Source organism: Haliotis rubra, unplaced genomic scaffold (assembly GCF_003918875.1).
Source record: "Haliotis rubra isolate DU_JTF1 unplaced genomic scaffold, ASM391887v1 Scf59, whole genome shotgun sequence".
Lineage (NCBI taxonomy): Eukaryota > Metazoa > Mollusca > Gastropoda > Lepetellida > Haliotidae > Haliotis > Haliotis rubra.
Window position 1 is genome coordinate 1,491,731 of NW_025767290.1, and position 17,937 is coordinate 1,509,667.

The 17,937-nt window shown below is 41.2% G+C and overlaps 1 protein-coding gene and 1 long non-coding RNA gene across 2 annotated transcripts in view; both read right to left on the reverse strand.

Annotated features, from left to right (window-relative positions):
* The window catches only part of LOC124254979 (cAMP-specific 3',5'-cyclic phosphodiesterase 4C-like), a 471,981-nt gene that overhangs the window by 73,112 nt on the left and 380,932 nt on the right, over nucleotides 1-17,937 (reverse strand). Inside the window, 1 exon segment of the mRNA XM_046688819.1 lies at nucleotides 15,380-15,418. Coding sequence (XP_046544775.1) covers nucleotides 15,380-15,418 — 39 coding nt within the window.
* Nucleotides 3,233-3,718, reverse strand: LOC124254981. The gene is made up of 3 exons (XR_006892595.1): nucleotides 3,649-3,718; nucleotides 3,461-3,513; nucleotides 3,233-3,272 (listed from the first exon to the last, which is right to left on the reverse strand). It is a non-coding gene; the product is annotated as an uncharacterized LOC124254981 (long non-coding RNA).

Below are 17,937 nucleotides of genomic sequence, written 5' to 3' on the forward strand. Positions count from 1 at the left end.
TTTTTGTTCAGCAATCTTGTATAGTGTTTTTGTACAGCAATCTTGTACAGTGTTTTTGTTCAGCAATCTTGTATAGTGTTTTTGTACAGCAATCTTGTACAGTGTTTTTGTACAGCAATCTTGTACAGTGTTTTTGTACAGCAATCTTGTACAGTGTTTTTGTATATCCATGTACACATATGGTCATGTTTTGGATCAAAATGAGATCAATGTGACTTGTGGATATTTCCAAAAGAGACATGAAATTTGTGGATATGTGACCATACAGAATGAACCCTGCTTAACACATTTTATGTGTTGTTTAAATTCAGAACATGAATTTGGCTGCACCACTGATGAGAAGTAGTCATGCTAACTCTGTAGTTGGAATGAAGACGTTCACACCATTTGGTACGACCTTAATGATGTCTAATGGCTGATTATTTCCCTAATTACGAAAAGAAACTGTTTCAGTTGAACACCTGGAACCAATAACACTGTCTAGACAACATGTACAACATGTTAAGCAAACATAGTATTGTGTTATTTTGCCTATGGTGCCAGTTTTCAAATGGTCAGTTCCAAATTTTGGTTTGGTGCTACTGGACAACTAGATGGACAATCCCTTAATGACCTTGATCGGATTGCGTTAGGGACTATGAAAATCCACAATAAATTAAAATATTGTACAGTTGACATCACATTTTAAGTACAACTTATGACGTCAAAAACAGGTATTGATGGTGTTGGTATAGTGTCACTGACATTCTCAGAATATAATCACTGTAAAGAACTATTCCCTGAAAGCAAAATGAATTTACTCATTTTGTGTATATGTACATAACTGAAAGCCAGTCAACTGTCAATGGAAATCTATAAGTCAACACACTGAGACATTTGAAGTAACAGTGCTGAATTCCTCAAGAGAAGAGATATGCATGTAGCACAGATGAAATTGGTTGACAGACTGGTAGCACCTTCCTGTACGAGGAGACCATTATGGTGATGATCAGTCCTAATGAAGGAACTACCCCGAGAATTGGGCACATATTCATGGGAATTGGCATGGTAATGATGGTAATGACAGGAACAACAATGTTAGCCAGCCCATGAATCTCATCACCTCGACTGTTGACAACAGAACAAGTCATCAGCTTCAATAATCTCGAGATAACATCAATCGGAGCTGAGTACCTGCCTGACCACACGCAGTTCGAACATGGAACTACGACTCAACAACTCCCACCATTTATTGATCCATGAGAAACCTGAGACTACTCAACAATAACAAAACTACCCAACACATTGCAAATGTCATCACCGTTTTCAAAGACACAAAAACACGTGAAACAGTTAGAGACTTGAATACCACTTCAACTTACCGACATATGCAAGCTTCACAAATGCTCTTAACACACCCCATACAGATGTCATCCATCTATCCATCGACACAGTGTCATCTTTCCTCCGTGCCCACGATGGCCATGCATCACAATCAGGCACGACAGCCTTGCTCAAGAAATGTCGACTGCATCTCAAAGGAAGCATAGAATTAATTGATATTCTAGCCTTTTATCTAGCAGGAACAATCAAGGCTATGTGTCCGTCTTACTGAGAGAGCAGCTCTGTGTAGCTTCACACCACCTCCATGTCCATTGAGGACTAATGTATTCCGCTGGGAAACTTGCACATAGACTGACACAGTATGCTCAGAACCAATGCACACAGCAAACCACTACCAGCATCTCTAGTGAAAGGACACTGGTTTTGTAAACCACTGTCACAAAGCCTGTGATGAAATCACTCAGCCTGCCTTCTCTTATGGCCGTAGAAGTCTAACCTGGTCACAGGAGATTTTCGACCCTGTGTTCGCCACTCGAAATAAAACAAAATAATGATTTTACACTGCTTACTAGGCATGTCCACTACCTGTATTCCTGTAATCATTGGAGCACTAAGTATTCAATAATTCTTGCTCAATTAGTCCCCAAGATCATCACAATGAATCTGTAGTGTGAGCTCTATCCAGTAAATACTTGTCAAGGCTGTTATGAGACTAAGCTGGAATCTTGGGAAAGGAATAACTAGGCTATTTGACTAATTGTCCACTTACATCCTGACCAGTTGTAAAGTGGACAATGACTTCTGTTGACTAATGCTTCAGTTATGTAATTGTTTACAGGACATATTAACTAAATTTACTGTGGACGCTTCAATCCAGAATTCATACTGTTTATAGGCATCACGGGGCGGTGAGGTAGCCTAGTGGTTAAAGCGTTCGCTCGTCACACCGAAGACCCGGGTTCGATTCCCCACATGGGCAAAATGTGTGAAGCCCATTTCTGGTGTCCCCCGCCGTGATGTTGCTGGAATATTGCTAAAAGCGGCGTTAAATCAAACTCACTCACTCACTCACTCACTATAGGCATCACAAGCTTTTTTAGTCTAAATATAAATGCAAGAATACATGTTGTCTAGTAAAACCAAATAGGATGAAAAAGTTTGTGAATGATTGCAATGGATTTAACCTCACTTTGAACTTTGAGCATGGGCAAACTGAGATTCGAACCCATGAACAAAGGGACACAACCCTGTAAAGCGAATCAGGGTGCCTGAGACACATGGGTCACTAATGTCCCCCCATCCCCACCCTGTACTTTGCCAGTACAGAACTGTGAGAGTGGAGATACTACCTGGTCAGACACTAGGGTGAGCCTGGTGCCCCCTCCACTACCTGGACAGACATTAGGGTGAGGCTGGTGCCCACTCCACTACTTGGACAGACACTAAGGTGAGGTTGGAGATACTGACGGTGCCCCCTCCACTACCTGGACAGACACTAGGGTGAGGTTGGAGATACTGACGGTGCCCCCTCCACTACCAGGACAGACACTAGGGTGAGGTTGGAGATACTGACGGTGCACCCTCCACTACTTGGACAGACACTAGGGTGAGGTTGGAGATACTGACGGTGCCCCCTCCACTACTTGGACAGACACTAAGGTGAGGTTGGAGATACTGATGGTGCCTCCTCCACTACTTGGACAGACACTAAGGTGAGGTTGGAGATACTGATGGTGCCCCCTCCACTACCAGGACAGACACTAGGGTGAGGTTGGAGATACTGATGATGCCCACTCCACTACATGGACAAACACTAGGGTGAGGTTGGTGCCCCCTCCACTACCTGGACAGACACTAGGGTGAGGTTGGAGACACTGATGGGGAACCCTCCACTACCTGGACAGACACTAGGGTGAGGTTGGAGATACTGATGGTGCCCCCTCCACTACCTGGACAAACACTAGGGTGAGGCTGGAGATACTGATGGTGCACCCTCCACTACCTGGACAAACACTAGGGTGAGGTTGGTGCCCCCTCCACTACCTGGACAAACACTAGGGTGAGGTTGGAGATACTGATGGTGCACCCTCCACTACCTGGACAAACACTAGGGTGAGGTTGGTGCCCCCTCCACTACCTGGACAGACACTAGGGTGAGGTTGGAGATACTGATGGTGCCCCCTCCACTACCTGGACAAACACTAGGGTGAGGTTGGTGCCCCCTCCACTACCTGGACAAACACTAGGGTGAGGTTGGAGATACTGACGGTGCACCCTCCACTACCTGGACAAACACTAGGGTGAGGTTGGTGCCCCCTCCACTACCTGGACAGACACTAGGGTGAGGTTGGAGATACTGATGGTGCCCCCTCCACTACCTGGACAAACACTAGGGTAAGGTTCAAGACATTGCTGGTGCCCCCTCCACTACCTGGACAGACACTAGGGTGAGGTTGGAGATACTGACGGTGCCCCCTCCACTACCTGGACAGACACTAGTATGAGGTTGGAGATACTGACGGTGCCCCCTCCACTACTGCGGTGAGGCTGCTGGTTTGTTCGGTCACAATCGGTTAGGCATACCTCAGTGTTCTAGCTCGTTAGAGGTCTAACAAGTGTGTTCTAGATTGTTGTTCTACCACAACCTACCAGGGACAGAGGGGTAGTGTTATGGTTCAAGCATTTATTTCGGTACAATTCCCCACATGGGTACAATATGTGATACCCATTTCTGGAGTGCCAGGAATATGTGATACCCATTTCTGGAATGCTAGGAATATGTGATGCAAATTTCAAGTATGCCTGGAATATAGTTAAAAGTGACATAAACCATCAAACTGTCTCTGCTCCGTACAGAAATAAGTTCATTTGACTTCCCAAGTAAAACTCTCCACGTGTGAACTTCACATAATAACATGCGTCCTGAGACCCTTCTCTTACGTCAGACCTGAAAATCCTTCCATGTACCTGACAATTTTTGCCCCGAAAATCCAATCATGGTGATTATCAGTCAGAAAGTAAGAGACTTAAATAGGCCGGAATTCTGCCCTTGGTATTCCTGGATTTTACTGGTGAAAAATACTTAACTCAATTAGATAATGGAGGAATGCTATAAATAACTGGTAATGTTGCGCGTATGGAGACCAGATATATAAGTCAGGCAGGTGTAAACTTGCAGGGTCTAATAGTTCCTGGAAGGATGCATACACAGTTGTACAGTGTTCATGCTAAACACAACCTACTTGTAATAGGGGATGCTTCTCTGAGCAAAGTTTTTATACTTTAAGGATGAGTTCTATAGGTTTGTTGTTCTGTAATATATTCAGTTCAAATAATAATAGTCCACTTTTATAGCACCAATCCAGGATGAATATCTTGTTCAAAGTGCTATTATTATTACCCCGGATAACCCAAGCTGTGAGGCGCTTGAAGGTTAATAGTCACATGACTTATCCCACTGGGTACCCATTTTCTGCTAGGCAAACAGAGGCAATTTTAAACAAACTCACTTGCCTAAGGTGAGAGCACATGTGCCACATTAGTGTGCCTCAAAGTCCCTAAACCGCATTATTTTCCCTACAGCCTAGCTCTTCCTGCAATGCTAAAGCCCTAAATGAAGCAAGTCTAGATTTCCCTCTGGTCTCCCTGGGACTCCTTTTCAATTTAAATGTTTTTTTTGTTACAATCGATATTATATATATTCAGAGACTAAGCGTTAGTCTAGTATCACATGTGCTTCATTGTGGGGCAGGACCGAAGCCCTAGAAACTCTCCGGAATCAAGCTGCCAAACTCGGTTACCCTACAAAAGAATCCATGCTCAACGTTGCTTAACTTCAAATGATTTGTGACCTGAGCTCTCGGCACAGGATCACACATTTCACATATTTATTACAATAAACAATGTTAATGTCGATTATTATGTTGTATTCTCTTGTTGAGTCCAGGTTACCTCCAGGGGTAGGGATAGAGGGCCTGCCCAGAGAATGGAAGGTCGGTGGGTCAATCCGACACTGTGTCATCCCGAAGACCTGTATGTCTCTTTATAAGTGCAATGATATTAATAAACCCTATTTCATCTGACCTGTCCCTTCCTGAGTAGACAGATCCAGAGACAAATCAAATCCCCTAAAGACGAAGCAAGATCGGCCCATCCCACAACGAGCTCTGCTTACAGTCAGTGTCTGAGTGGCACATTCACAGGAATTAAGGAGCTATGTCTTTGAGTGGTACACATGTTGTTAAAGCTACAATCAACAATATTCAGACCACATGGGAGCCACATAAATCATCCAGTCTGTGTCAGGGTAACCAGAGGATGGTGTGGTCGCCTAGTGACTTAAGCGTTTCCTCATCATACCTAAAGTCTGGGTTCACGGATAGAATGTGTGAAGCCGCTCTCTGCTGTTCCTCTGTGTCACACTGCTGACCACTGCCAAATGCCGACATAAAACGAGGACGAACATATCGGGGTTCAGGTTTTTCATACGATGCCCTAGGGCAAAATATCACTTTGTCATGGTGACATGACGTCATGAACAATGCTATGACGCCACGTTTCTCCTGTGACATTGCGTTCTACATGCAGCGACGGCAGGTAGCCAGTCTATGTTTGAAAGTAGATTTGGGTTTATTTTCCTCAAATTGATGACTCCGGTAATAAACAGAATATTATATTCGTGCCCATAGCATACTATGTTTACGACACTTGTGCCTAAATATCGGTATATCCCTCGCTCTCACTTGGGAAATACCAACATTTCGGCACTCGTGTTGTAAACATAGTATAACATGGGCACTCATATAATATCCTCTATATACATTCCCAGTTGTGACAGAAAGGTTTCCAGTTTAACAGGGTCCACATTAACAAGGTTTCACTGTATAAAAACTCCCAATAAGATGCTAGACAAAAACACATGAAGACCCTTTTACTCACTCAGTGATCAGGGCAATATAATCACCTGTGGGCAGGATCTACCTTCACAAGAAGAAGCTCCCTTCACAGCATACCCCCTAAAAGTACCCTTCATTCACATCGCTGACTTGCAGTGATCTGGACATTTCCACCACGTTTTTGCTTCTTACACTCAGAGGAATCTGTTTGGGCAGATAATTGACACTATCCATCCTCTGGCCATCCTCGGCCTACCTAACCAGTGGGGTCACCCACCTGGGTCCACCTAACCACCTGGGACCACCCAACCACCTAGATCTACCTAACCAGTTGGGTCACCCACCTGGGTCCATCTAACCACCTGGGACCACCCAACCACCTAGGTCTACCTAACTAGTCGAGTCACCAACCGGGGACCACCCAACCACCTCGGCCTACCTAACCAGTTGGGTCACCCACCTGGGTCCACCTAACCACCTGGGACCACCCAACCACCTCGGCCTACCTAACTAGTCGAGTCACCAACCGGGGACCACCAAACCACCTCGGCCTACCTAACCAGTAGGGTCACCCACCTGGGACCACCCAACCACCTTTGCCCACCCAACCACCTAGGCCTACCTAACCAGTTGGGTCACCCACCTGGGTCCACCTAACCACCTGGGACCACCAAACCACCTTGGCCTGCCTAACCAGTAGGGTCACCCACCTGGGTCCATCCAACCACCTAGGACCACCCAACCACCTCGGCCTACCTAACCAGTTTGGTCACCCACCTGGGTCCACCTAACCACCTTGGACCATCCAATCACCTCGGCCTACCTAACCAGTCAGGTCACCCACCTGGGTCCACCTAACCACCTGGGTCCACCCAACCACCTCGGTCTACCTAACCAGTCGGGTTACCACCTGGGTCCACCCAACCACCTTTGCCCACCCACCTACCCACTTGGGTCACCCCCTAACCTGGGACCGCCCCACCATCTAGGTCCACCCACCCACCGGGGACCACCCACCCACCTTTAACTTTAAAATAACATTCACATGTCAATTAGACAAAATAAAAAATACCATCATGCTTTTACCATCTTTGTTGTTTTTGGGTTCCTAAAGCCTCAAATTGAACATCCTTACTGCCAGATTCGCTTTAGATAAACACTTCATTTTTTTATTTTGTTATCGATTAACTGAAGTAAATACACACTACAAACTTTTAATACTGAATCACATTTAGCAATGAGAAAGCCATGTATAGTCTTGTGTCTAACAAACAGTCAAGGTCTGATGCATAGTTGCACATACCTACGTCATAATGGACGTCAATGAAATGGAGCAACTTGTATCTGTCATTTGTTGTTGTTGTAATAAACGAGATCTGATTTCAGTTTTCAGGTATTATTATTTCAGGTATTCTGTTTTTGTAGTACTCCAACGGGTAGCTCGGGTACTGGGGTCAGACGATCCTCAGTAGGACCAGTGGACTGACTGACTGAGTTTGGTTTTACGCCGCTTTAAGCAATATTCCAGCAATATCACGGTGGGGGGACACCAGAAATGGGCTTCACTCATTGTACCCATGTGGGGATTCGAACCCGGGTCTTCGGCGTGACGAGCCAACGCTTTAACCACTAGACTACCCCACCGCCCCAGGACCAGTGGATATAGTGTAAAATGACAATAAGAATAATACACGGTGTTAACATTACAGGTAAAAGCCTATTAATAAAGAAAAAAAAGTGTAAAAGCTTTAATATGATGAGAAGTTTGGGCTGGGGGATTCACAACAAGTCACTAAAGTTTGCATTTCTTTCTGATGCTGTTCTTCAGACTTTTATATATTTCACTGAAGTCAAATCTTCGGTCAAGTTCAGCATATCTTCAATTCATCTTATACACATATCTGAGTAGTTTCTGTCAGCATTCCGGTGAAAAAATTCTCATTGAGAATTTTCATACCCAACTTTTGAGACATACACGGGTACCCTGGTAGGGGATCAAAATAAGGTGTCAGGTACCCTGGTAGGGGATCAAAATAAGGTGTCAGGTACCCTGGTAGGGGGTCGAATAGACTAATGCTTAGTCTCTGAATATATATAATTTTGATAGTAACAAACAAGCCCATTTAAATTGAAAAGGAGCCCTAGGGAGACCAGAGATTCAGAACCTGAACCTGAGGAAATCTAGACTTGCTTTATTTAGGGCTTTAGCACTACAGAGAGGGCTTAGCAGTGGGGAAAATAATGTGGTTCAGGGACAGTGAGACAGACTAGGGGTCGAAATAAGGGGTCAGGTACCCTGGTAGGGGGAATCAAAATAAGGTGTCAGGTACCTTGGTAGAGGGGTCAAAATAAGGGGTCAGGTACCCTGGTAGGGGGTCGAAATAAGGGGTCAGGTACCCTGGTAAAGGATCAAAATAAGGGGTCAGGTACCCTGGTAGGGAGTCGAAATTAGATGTCAGATACTCTAGAAGTAATTTTAGACTAATTACTGCCCTAGTTTCCAAATATTATTTTTTGCAACTTTATATATCCATTACCTTATAAGAAAGACATATATTTAAGTGATAAAAATATATCAAAAAAGCTTAATCTATACATTCAATACTATCATGACAGTATACCCTTCATCTGTACAGCTTTCGAACCACCACCACCACCAAGCTGTCTGTTCTTATTGCTTGGTATGTAATGCACATGGGCTAATGGCCTTTATACTGAATAAACCTCTTCTTCTAAAAAAGGCCATATTGTACCATAAGGAACCAAACACAGGTATATGATGGGACTAGTTAACACTTTAACCTCTTGCCTAACATCCTATTATGTGTGAATAAATTACAAAATCTATTTCACAAAAAACAAACCTTTAGGTCAATATGACATGGGTTTTTTTCTATTATGAAAAAAAACAGATGAAAGAGGATGTCTATATATAGCGACTGTGCAAATGACAATCGGGAACAAACATGCATCTGCTAACAGTCAGTTACGACACGCACACCCACACACCCTACGCAGCCATTTCAAAACTATTGAACAATATTCTACCTCCTTCATACAAGAACAATTAAACAAATGACGAATTACGCAAACTGCTGTACTTACAAAGACAGATCAATATTGAACTATATTTACACTGTCGTTAAAAGATTTGGTGTATCGCAAGTGCTACAAATTCCTATAAATCATTTTCTAAACTGCTGCCTCTATTTTGCGAGTGGCAGAATTTCTTGACGCACTGCGAATCGATGTCCAGATCCCTTCCCATCTCCCTGCCCCAGTCACAACACTTGCACAAGTGCGCTTCTCTATTCATCCGCAGGATTCCATTCCAACCAATTCAAAATTTACGTCATTTCATCATGAACTGCGTCATGGTTGAACTGATTATCCACGTTGATGGCTGTAAGCGGTCGATAGCCTTGCGGCAGACATTGACCAGTTGAGGCTAGATGGACTCATTGCCTGGGCTCCTGCTTAGGTCAAGATGGCCGATCGCTTGTCAAATCAGCGATTGATTGACTTCAACCTCGCTCCCGCAGACATCTTGTGCTGAACTTGTCACTAGGGGTGTTGCTCTCAACGTTCTCTTCTACTCTAGTCTGATTTTCTCTTATTTCAACACTCACTCGTATTATCTGAGCTTCTGTTCTCTCGGTGCAGTCTTGTATTCTCAGCCCTATATTATACTCTCAACGCACTCTCTTACAGTCAAATTGTTTGTGCAGATTCTCCACATTCATACTCTCTTATATTTATAAAGGCCTCTTACTCACAATGTCTCATATTCTCCATTTTTCTCCCACGCGTAATACTCTCTAATTCTCTCTCACACATAATACTCTCACATACCCTCAATCCTCTGTCATATTGTAACCAAAACTTTGAAACCTTGAATCAAGCAAATACAAACATTCAAATTTAAATTATTTTAGTCCTATACACAAGTTGTACTAAACATTAAGTTATATTCCTTCCCTTGTACAACGTGAACAAATTTAAACATCACAGAAAATTAAACGATATTTTTTTACCTCAACACACATTAAAACATCATCCATCTTGGCATGTCAAGCCCACAGAAAACCGATCATTTCGTAAATTATGATTAATTGTGAGCCATTAATACATTTATCTAATCACAGCTACTTTTGCCTCGGAGTATTGATAAACCGACAGACACTGACATCCCATCAAGTCGTGTCATGACATCCTACAGGACGACTTGTCAGATCTAATAAAGAGAGGTATTAAATGAGAGTACGATTTCATTTAAACATGACTGAGGACACGAGGGACAGAAAGAGAAATAGCCTCTGAACTAAACTTCCTCTTTGATAATATGTTCTTTTTCCCTGCATCCTTACAATTTGATTTCACATGAAGTCAGAACAGATCTGTACATAATATAGAGCACTACACAGAAAAATGTTTAACAAATGACATAAAGGAATGTGAAAGTCCTGCGAACACAAATAACAAACGGACACTGTGAATACAATCACAGGCCATTTTATCTTGCTAGCCCCTCTTAACACAATTTCAACCCTAAAAATAAAATGTTCAGTTCTCTATTGAATATTGGATTTCATTATTCAGTATCAAAGAAGTTTCTCCTGCCTCAAAGAAACTCAAACTGAATCTCAAAGTGTGCGAACTCTGTATGATGCGCCAAATGCTTTATTTAATTTTGTACTGCACATGCATGAACTAAAAAATTGCAAGCCATTATTTTGGAGGAGAAATTGTCAAGCGATGCATTAACATGCAGTGACTCAAGCCCACATCTAATCCGGCCTAGAGTGGGGAAGATGTTTCATAGATGACAGCTATTTCAGAATAACCTACCAGGCAAAAGTAGCATACATTTGAAAATTAAATTGAATAAATAGCTACAAACATTACCATCCAGAAAACCATCACTGAAATACTGCAAACTGTAGGTCCAAACACAACTATCATACCTGTATAACTCATCACCATCGGGGCGGTGGGGTAGCCTAGTGGTTAAAGCCTTCGCTCGTCACGCCGAAGACCCGGGTTTGATTCCCCACATGGGTACAATGTGTGAAGCCCATTTCTGGTGTCCCCTGCCGTGATGGTGCTGGAATATTGCTAAAAAAGCGGCGTAAAACCATACTGACTCACTCACTCACTCATCACCATCAAATACCTGTTTTGTTTGTCTTAAGTCACTATCAAGCCTACCTGAATACTTTTTTTGCAGCTTATCTTCGTACAAATAAAATGACACCTAAATATTATCAATTCAAGGGTCACATTTAACCATTATATATGTCAATGTTTTTGAGCCCTGCGTTCAGCAATATTCCAGGTCTAGCATTGTAGAATGTAAATATTTGCCAAGACAACTAATAGAATGTATGGGCTAATTAGTACTATTCACTGCTGGACACAATAACGTCGTCAGATAACGTTAAGTCATAGTGCCTGAGGTGAGGTGAGGTGAGGTGAGGTGATCTGAAATTGGGTTAAATGTCGCATTGAAGAGTATGTCACTTATAATGCATGTGTGTGTGTGTGTGTGTGTGTGTGTGTGTGTGTGCGTGCGTGCGTGCGCGCGTGCGTGCATGCATGCATGCGAGTGAGCGAGTGTGTTTGTGTGTATCTGGACTAATGTCTGTTTTATAGTTTTATAGTTCTAGCCACATGAGACACCATGCCACATTTAAACATGGACACCCTCCTTCCTGTCAACAATGTACAGATTCCAAGACAAAACAGTCCTAGTTATCTCCCCTAAATACCAAGAACAAGGCAGGGTAACATCAAGTCCCATCAGTTAAATCTTTTGGTATGACACAGCTAAAGAATCAAACCAAATATGCTCCATCCATTAGACAAGTGGTTTTCATAGACCCTGAACACCCTATCTTAATCAGCCCTAAGACAAGCATGATGTACCGCAGGTCAACTTTAATCCAGAGTTCAAAATGGACATCTGGGAGAGAGATAACAGAGTGTTCGGCTTTTATTTCTTACTGGGGAAACAAAGAATTTCTGAAATTCAGACTACAATCAAGTCATGGAAGAACAGATTTACGTATGTGCTTAGATTTAATTAGTGTCTATCAATCTGTCCATACTTTCTTGTGTCCTGTGGTACTCGAAGTTGAAAACACTTGCATTGAGGCCACTCTCCTTCCCTCTACCACAAAAAAATAAGAGACATGGAAAGAAGACATATTTTCGCTGCCATTTCCGAGTGAGTGGTTTACCACCACTTGTAGCAGAAGTATTCCCATTATATCACGGCCAGTCAGCCTCGTGGGGGAGGTAAACCCCAGTGATGCAGGTCTCAGACATTTACCAATTCTGTGGAACCAGAGAACACTGGATTGGTGCAGATAAACCTGCCATTTCAGAGAAATGCCTTGCTGAATATGGTTTTCCTTGTCACAGGAACCATTCCTTGACAATTTGTTTTGTGTCAATACCTTATTTGCTTCTATAAGAGGCTGAGGCTCTCAAACCCTGACCTATGATACCTGGTCATTCTCTGTGTCCAAAAACAGGAACTCTATCAGAGACTGGATCTCAAATACTGTGGCATGTTGGCAATCAATAATGACAATTTACTGCATATGTACCTGTTGAATTACTAGACAATTTAGAATTTGGTATAACAGCGAATTACCACTGTGTTTACAGTAAACAAAAGAATACAAGGGCCCAGTTGTTCAAAAGCCTGTTAAATTTTAACAGATCGTTAAAGTTTAGAGAGCGAAAGCCTGTTGCTCAAAGCTCCGTTAACTTTTAACGGCCCGTTAAGACCAGGTTAACTTAACGTAAGGGGAGTGGGTACATTAGCTCACTAACGTTACCATTAGCATTAGTTCTAGACCTAGCTGCATGGTGACAACATGGTGTTTGTTGTCCAGCATAATGCAGCATTCATGAACATTAGACCACAAAGAAAACCGAAGGAATTCAGATTTAAATTTCAGCATTTTCTTGATACATTGACTGAATTCCATTTTCTTAATCGGTGCTGAAATTTTTTCTTCTTTTTCTTTTCTTACAGTCTGATGTTACTGAGGTGATCATTTGCGATGCCATTTTGACAGGGAATCATGGGACAGTGTGCACGGAATTGTGGGTAATGGTTAGGTCCTTAACAGGCTGTTAACTTCTAATCATACCATTAGTTAACAGCCCGTTAAAAACACCTTCCAGCAACCAATTTTAACATACTGTTAACTAACTTTTCGTTAGCTATTTTACGGGTCGTTAGTGTTTAATGGTACGTTAAAATAACGGTGCTTTGAACAACCGGGACCAGACCTTTAACACATGCAAGGTCAATGACTTCAGTAAACATTTATATAACACAGGGCATCTAGTAGTTTCTTTCTTTGTATGCTGTTTATCACTGCACTCCAAAATATTCCAGCTATATGACAGAGGTCTGTATATAACTGAGGCTGGACCAGACAATCCAGTGACTGACATCATAAGTACGGAGGAAATATGGTACAGTCTACGCCTACTTCTACATATATACTTCTACACATGCACGGAACATATTCAAGTCACTATAAAAAAATCATGAAATAATATCTTAAATTTCATATCTGATATTTGAAAAATTATTTATTTGTAAAATTAATATTTCGATGTTAAATTTGATACATGCAGATGAAAAAAACATTGACAATTTTGATTGGTATCAGTTTCAAGACACTTCATGGGAAGATAACATAATGAATTCAAATGATAAGTCTCCAATTACAAATGATATGTCTCATGTATCAGTTTTCAGCTATTATTTGAATTCTCTAGTAAATAACTTAACATTTAAATATTTTTTATAACCAACAGTGCAATGCAGGACGTCATCACCATTCCAGAGACATCGATCACGGAAAGGACTTTCTTGTAGGTACATATTTTTCTCTACACAAACGATGTTCATTTCTATATATAATGTCACACAAAATAATCTCTCATCACCACATATCCTTAAATTGCATTAATCTAGAATCTGTATAACATGCACGCTAAGTTCGGTTCACATTCAACTTTTTTTTATGTAATCTGTTCTGACACTAAAAAGCTCTGAAAGGACCTAGCTACTGATATGATTGAAAATATTTTATTAGAAGCAATAAATATTTTCTTATGAAGCCAGTTTCAGAGTTTCTGTAAATTCTAATACAATAAAAGTGTCTGGAATATAACTCAAAAGTGAAAATTTCCATATGTGTCCCATAAAAGATGGATTTTTACACTTAAAAATAAAACTACAGCACTGTATTTTACCTATGTATGAAGTCAATAGTTTAAAATCAATTAAAAAACAGTCATTTAACAAAATGTGCCGTCAGTAGTGATATTCAAATTTCTCTACATAAAAACAACAATAAATCCCAATGATTTTATACAAAATATTTATAATTATAAGATAATTCATCTCTTTTCATCTGGCAATTTCAAAAGAGAAGCCACATATGCAATTAAATGATCAAACAGAAGATCAAAATATACAATACTACAAAACTATGAAAACTAAATATTGAATCTTGTCCTACCTAAACATATTAGAAACTAAACATACCAATTTCACATCTCAAGCAAAAAATGAATTTAAACAACTGAGTGATTTTGGATTTTCAATATGGCTGCCATTAACCTATATTGGTGTTTTTTAGACGAATGATTGACACACAAACCAGTTAAGACAGGATAAGATGACTTTCAGTCAGGCAAGCCTACATTTCAAACTAAATATTACATGTAATGTGCTTTTTACATGCTGAAACATATTCTACTGTTTTTCACATTTGTTGAATTTTGGAAGGCTAAAAATATTTTCTCCATGTTCTTACAAAGAGTAGTTATAGCTTTAGGTGTTGATGCATACATATATATATACTACCACCATCAAATCAAATCATGCAATGCTTACCTGCTATCATAATCGTTATCAAATTGATACTTAAATCAAGAATGCACAATATTCTCCATGCTTTGGACCAGCCTGGTCAATACAATGCTATGTTAAACAAAAAGTAAAGGCTTGTCAAAATGTTAGTACTGCAACAGCATGTCGGCTAGTATAAAACAGCATGTCGGCTAGTATAACACCATGCAGTAGATTATATAGGTGCGAGCTGGGTATAGCCACACAACGACTTTACCTTTCATTTTCTCGGTGAACTTTACTTATTGGATGACTACTGAAACGTAGAAATAGGACGGTGATGATAAAGTCTATGATTTGGCTGGTTGCAGTGTTGTTTAATGCCACACTCAGCAATATTCCAGCTATATGGCGGTGATCTGTAAATAATCTAGTCTGGGCCAGACAATCCAGTGATCAAGAGCATGAGCATCGATCTACACAATTGGGATACAATGATATGAGTTATAAAGTATAGGAAAATCTTTTACTTTAACAATTGTGGGGGAGATATATTAAAAAAATAATGCTGATAAGTGAGTAAATATTGCTTAAAACTGCATCAGCAATTTTGCAGCTATTTGCAGCAAGAAGATGATGATGATGATGATGATGATGATATTGATGATGATGATGATGATCTAATGATCTGAACAAAGCATTTGATCCAAAGGAGAAACATACATGCCAAAGTTCAGCTTCAAATATTTGTTGAAAATGGAACAAATGCTCGAAATAAAACCAGGGACCCGTTCCTCAAAGCGATTGTAGTGCTAAGGTGATCGTAACTCCCATACTTTAACATAGACTTACGACTATCGTAGTGCTATGATCGCTTTGAGGAACAGGGCCCTGGCCTCTGAGCAAGCCACCTTGTGTGGCATCAATTCCAGCTTACAATGTCAATCATGATTGTCTGATTTAAGCTCGGCTATTTACACAACTGCATCAGATAGAATACAGCTGACAAGACTGGCATTACACAATAAACAAACAAACAAAAGAGGAAATGTATCTTGAGAAATTTTAAGATGGTCAAACTAAATATCACAGAACATGTTTTGAGACCCAACACCTAACAAGTTTACATTTTTTAGGTGAGGTGAAATTGGGTTTTACATCGTGCTTGAGAATATTTCGCTGCATGTGTGTGTATGTGTATGTGTGGCTGCTTGTACTAGCCCAGACTGAAGCTGGTTTTATAGTGCTAGCCCACTGAGATACCATGCTGCAGTGAAGCATGAATACCCCACTCAGACACATTATACTGACTCCGAGCCGACCAGTCCTTGTTGTACCCATTAATGCCGAGCGCCAGGCAGGGACCAACAAGTACCAAATTTTAACATCTTTCGGTATGACGTGGTCGGGGATCAAACCCACGACCTTCCACTCTCCCGGGCGGACGTTCTAACCACTACACCATGGAGGCGGTCATTACATTTTGAACACAAATGATCGAGTAATGGACACAAACAACTTCAAACAGATCAAGTCACAGTTCCGTCTCCTGAACTAGCTGCCATGGCATTATTGGTAGGATAAATTGGTAAAGTTTAAGATTCGTTTGTTCAGTGGTTCCAAGAAGATGTTGCCGACACATGATGGGCAAGCAGACATATTTCTAATATGTGTATTTTGTTTTTGAGTACAGCTGTACTAACTGCTGTATGTTTTATGATCCATATTCAACGGGTTCCTTATAGAAAGCCACTCCAACAATCTCATAGTGTCTCATGTTGATTCACACCCACCTTCGGGGCAGTGGGTTAGAATTGTCATTAAAGCATTCCCTTGTTGTGCGTGAGACTCGGGTTTGATTCCCCACATGGGTACAACGTGTGAAGCCCATTTCTGGTGACCCCACCATGATATTGCTGGTATATTGCTGGAATGTTGCTAAAAGCAGCATTAACCTCTTCTCAACCACTCACTGTACCCAGCTTCACAAGTCTACACTACTGGTGGGATGTAATGGGACACCAAATCAGCAAGTCCCTCAGATAAAATATTGCAATTTTATCAAGTAGGAACTTAACAGGTACAAAATTCAAACAATCAATGTTTGTCTATCCTGAGAAAACAATCTTGATGTCTGCCAATCCACTTGACTGGCGAAACACAAGGTGTGTGATGTGTATGATCGTTAAACCAGGACAGGATTATCTTGCTTTGCCTCACAACATTCTGAAAGTTAGGTACGACATTTTTCATAGTTCTTGAAATGGCTTCTCCTGATTTGTTAGATGAGTTTGTCCTGACAGTTGTGCCAAAAACCTAGAACGCACTAATGCTTTCAACGGTATAGAAAACAACTCTGATTCTATCGCAACTAATAACTTACTGAATGCCAACTGGTGTATCGTAACTCATCTACCTACACCATGAAATACAAGGACGGTTCTGGAAGAAAGTGTGTCATGAAACAGAGGGATGGTTTTAGAAGATGGTGTGTCATGAAACAAAGAGATGGTTCTAGAAGATGGTGTGCCATGAAACAAAGAGATGGTTCTAGAAGATGGTGTGTCTAGAAGTGTCATGAAACAAAGGGATGGTTCTAGAAGATGGTGTGCCATGAAACAAAGAGATGGTTCTAAAAGACGGTGTGCCATGAAACAAAGAGATGGTTCTAGAAGATGGTGTACCATGAAACAGAGGGATGGTTCTAGAAGATGGTGTACCATGAAACAAAGAGATGGTTCTAAAAGACGGTGTGCCATGAAACAAAGAGATGGTTCTAGAAGATGGTGTGTCATGAAACAAAGGGATGGTTCTAGAAGATGGTGTGTCATGAAA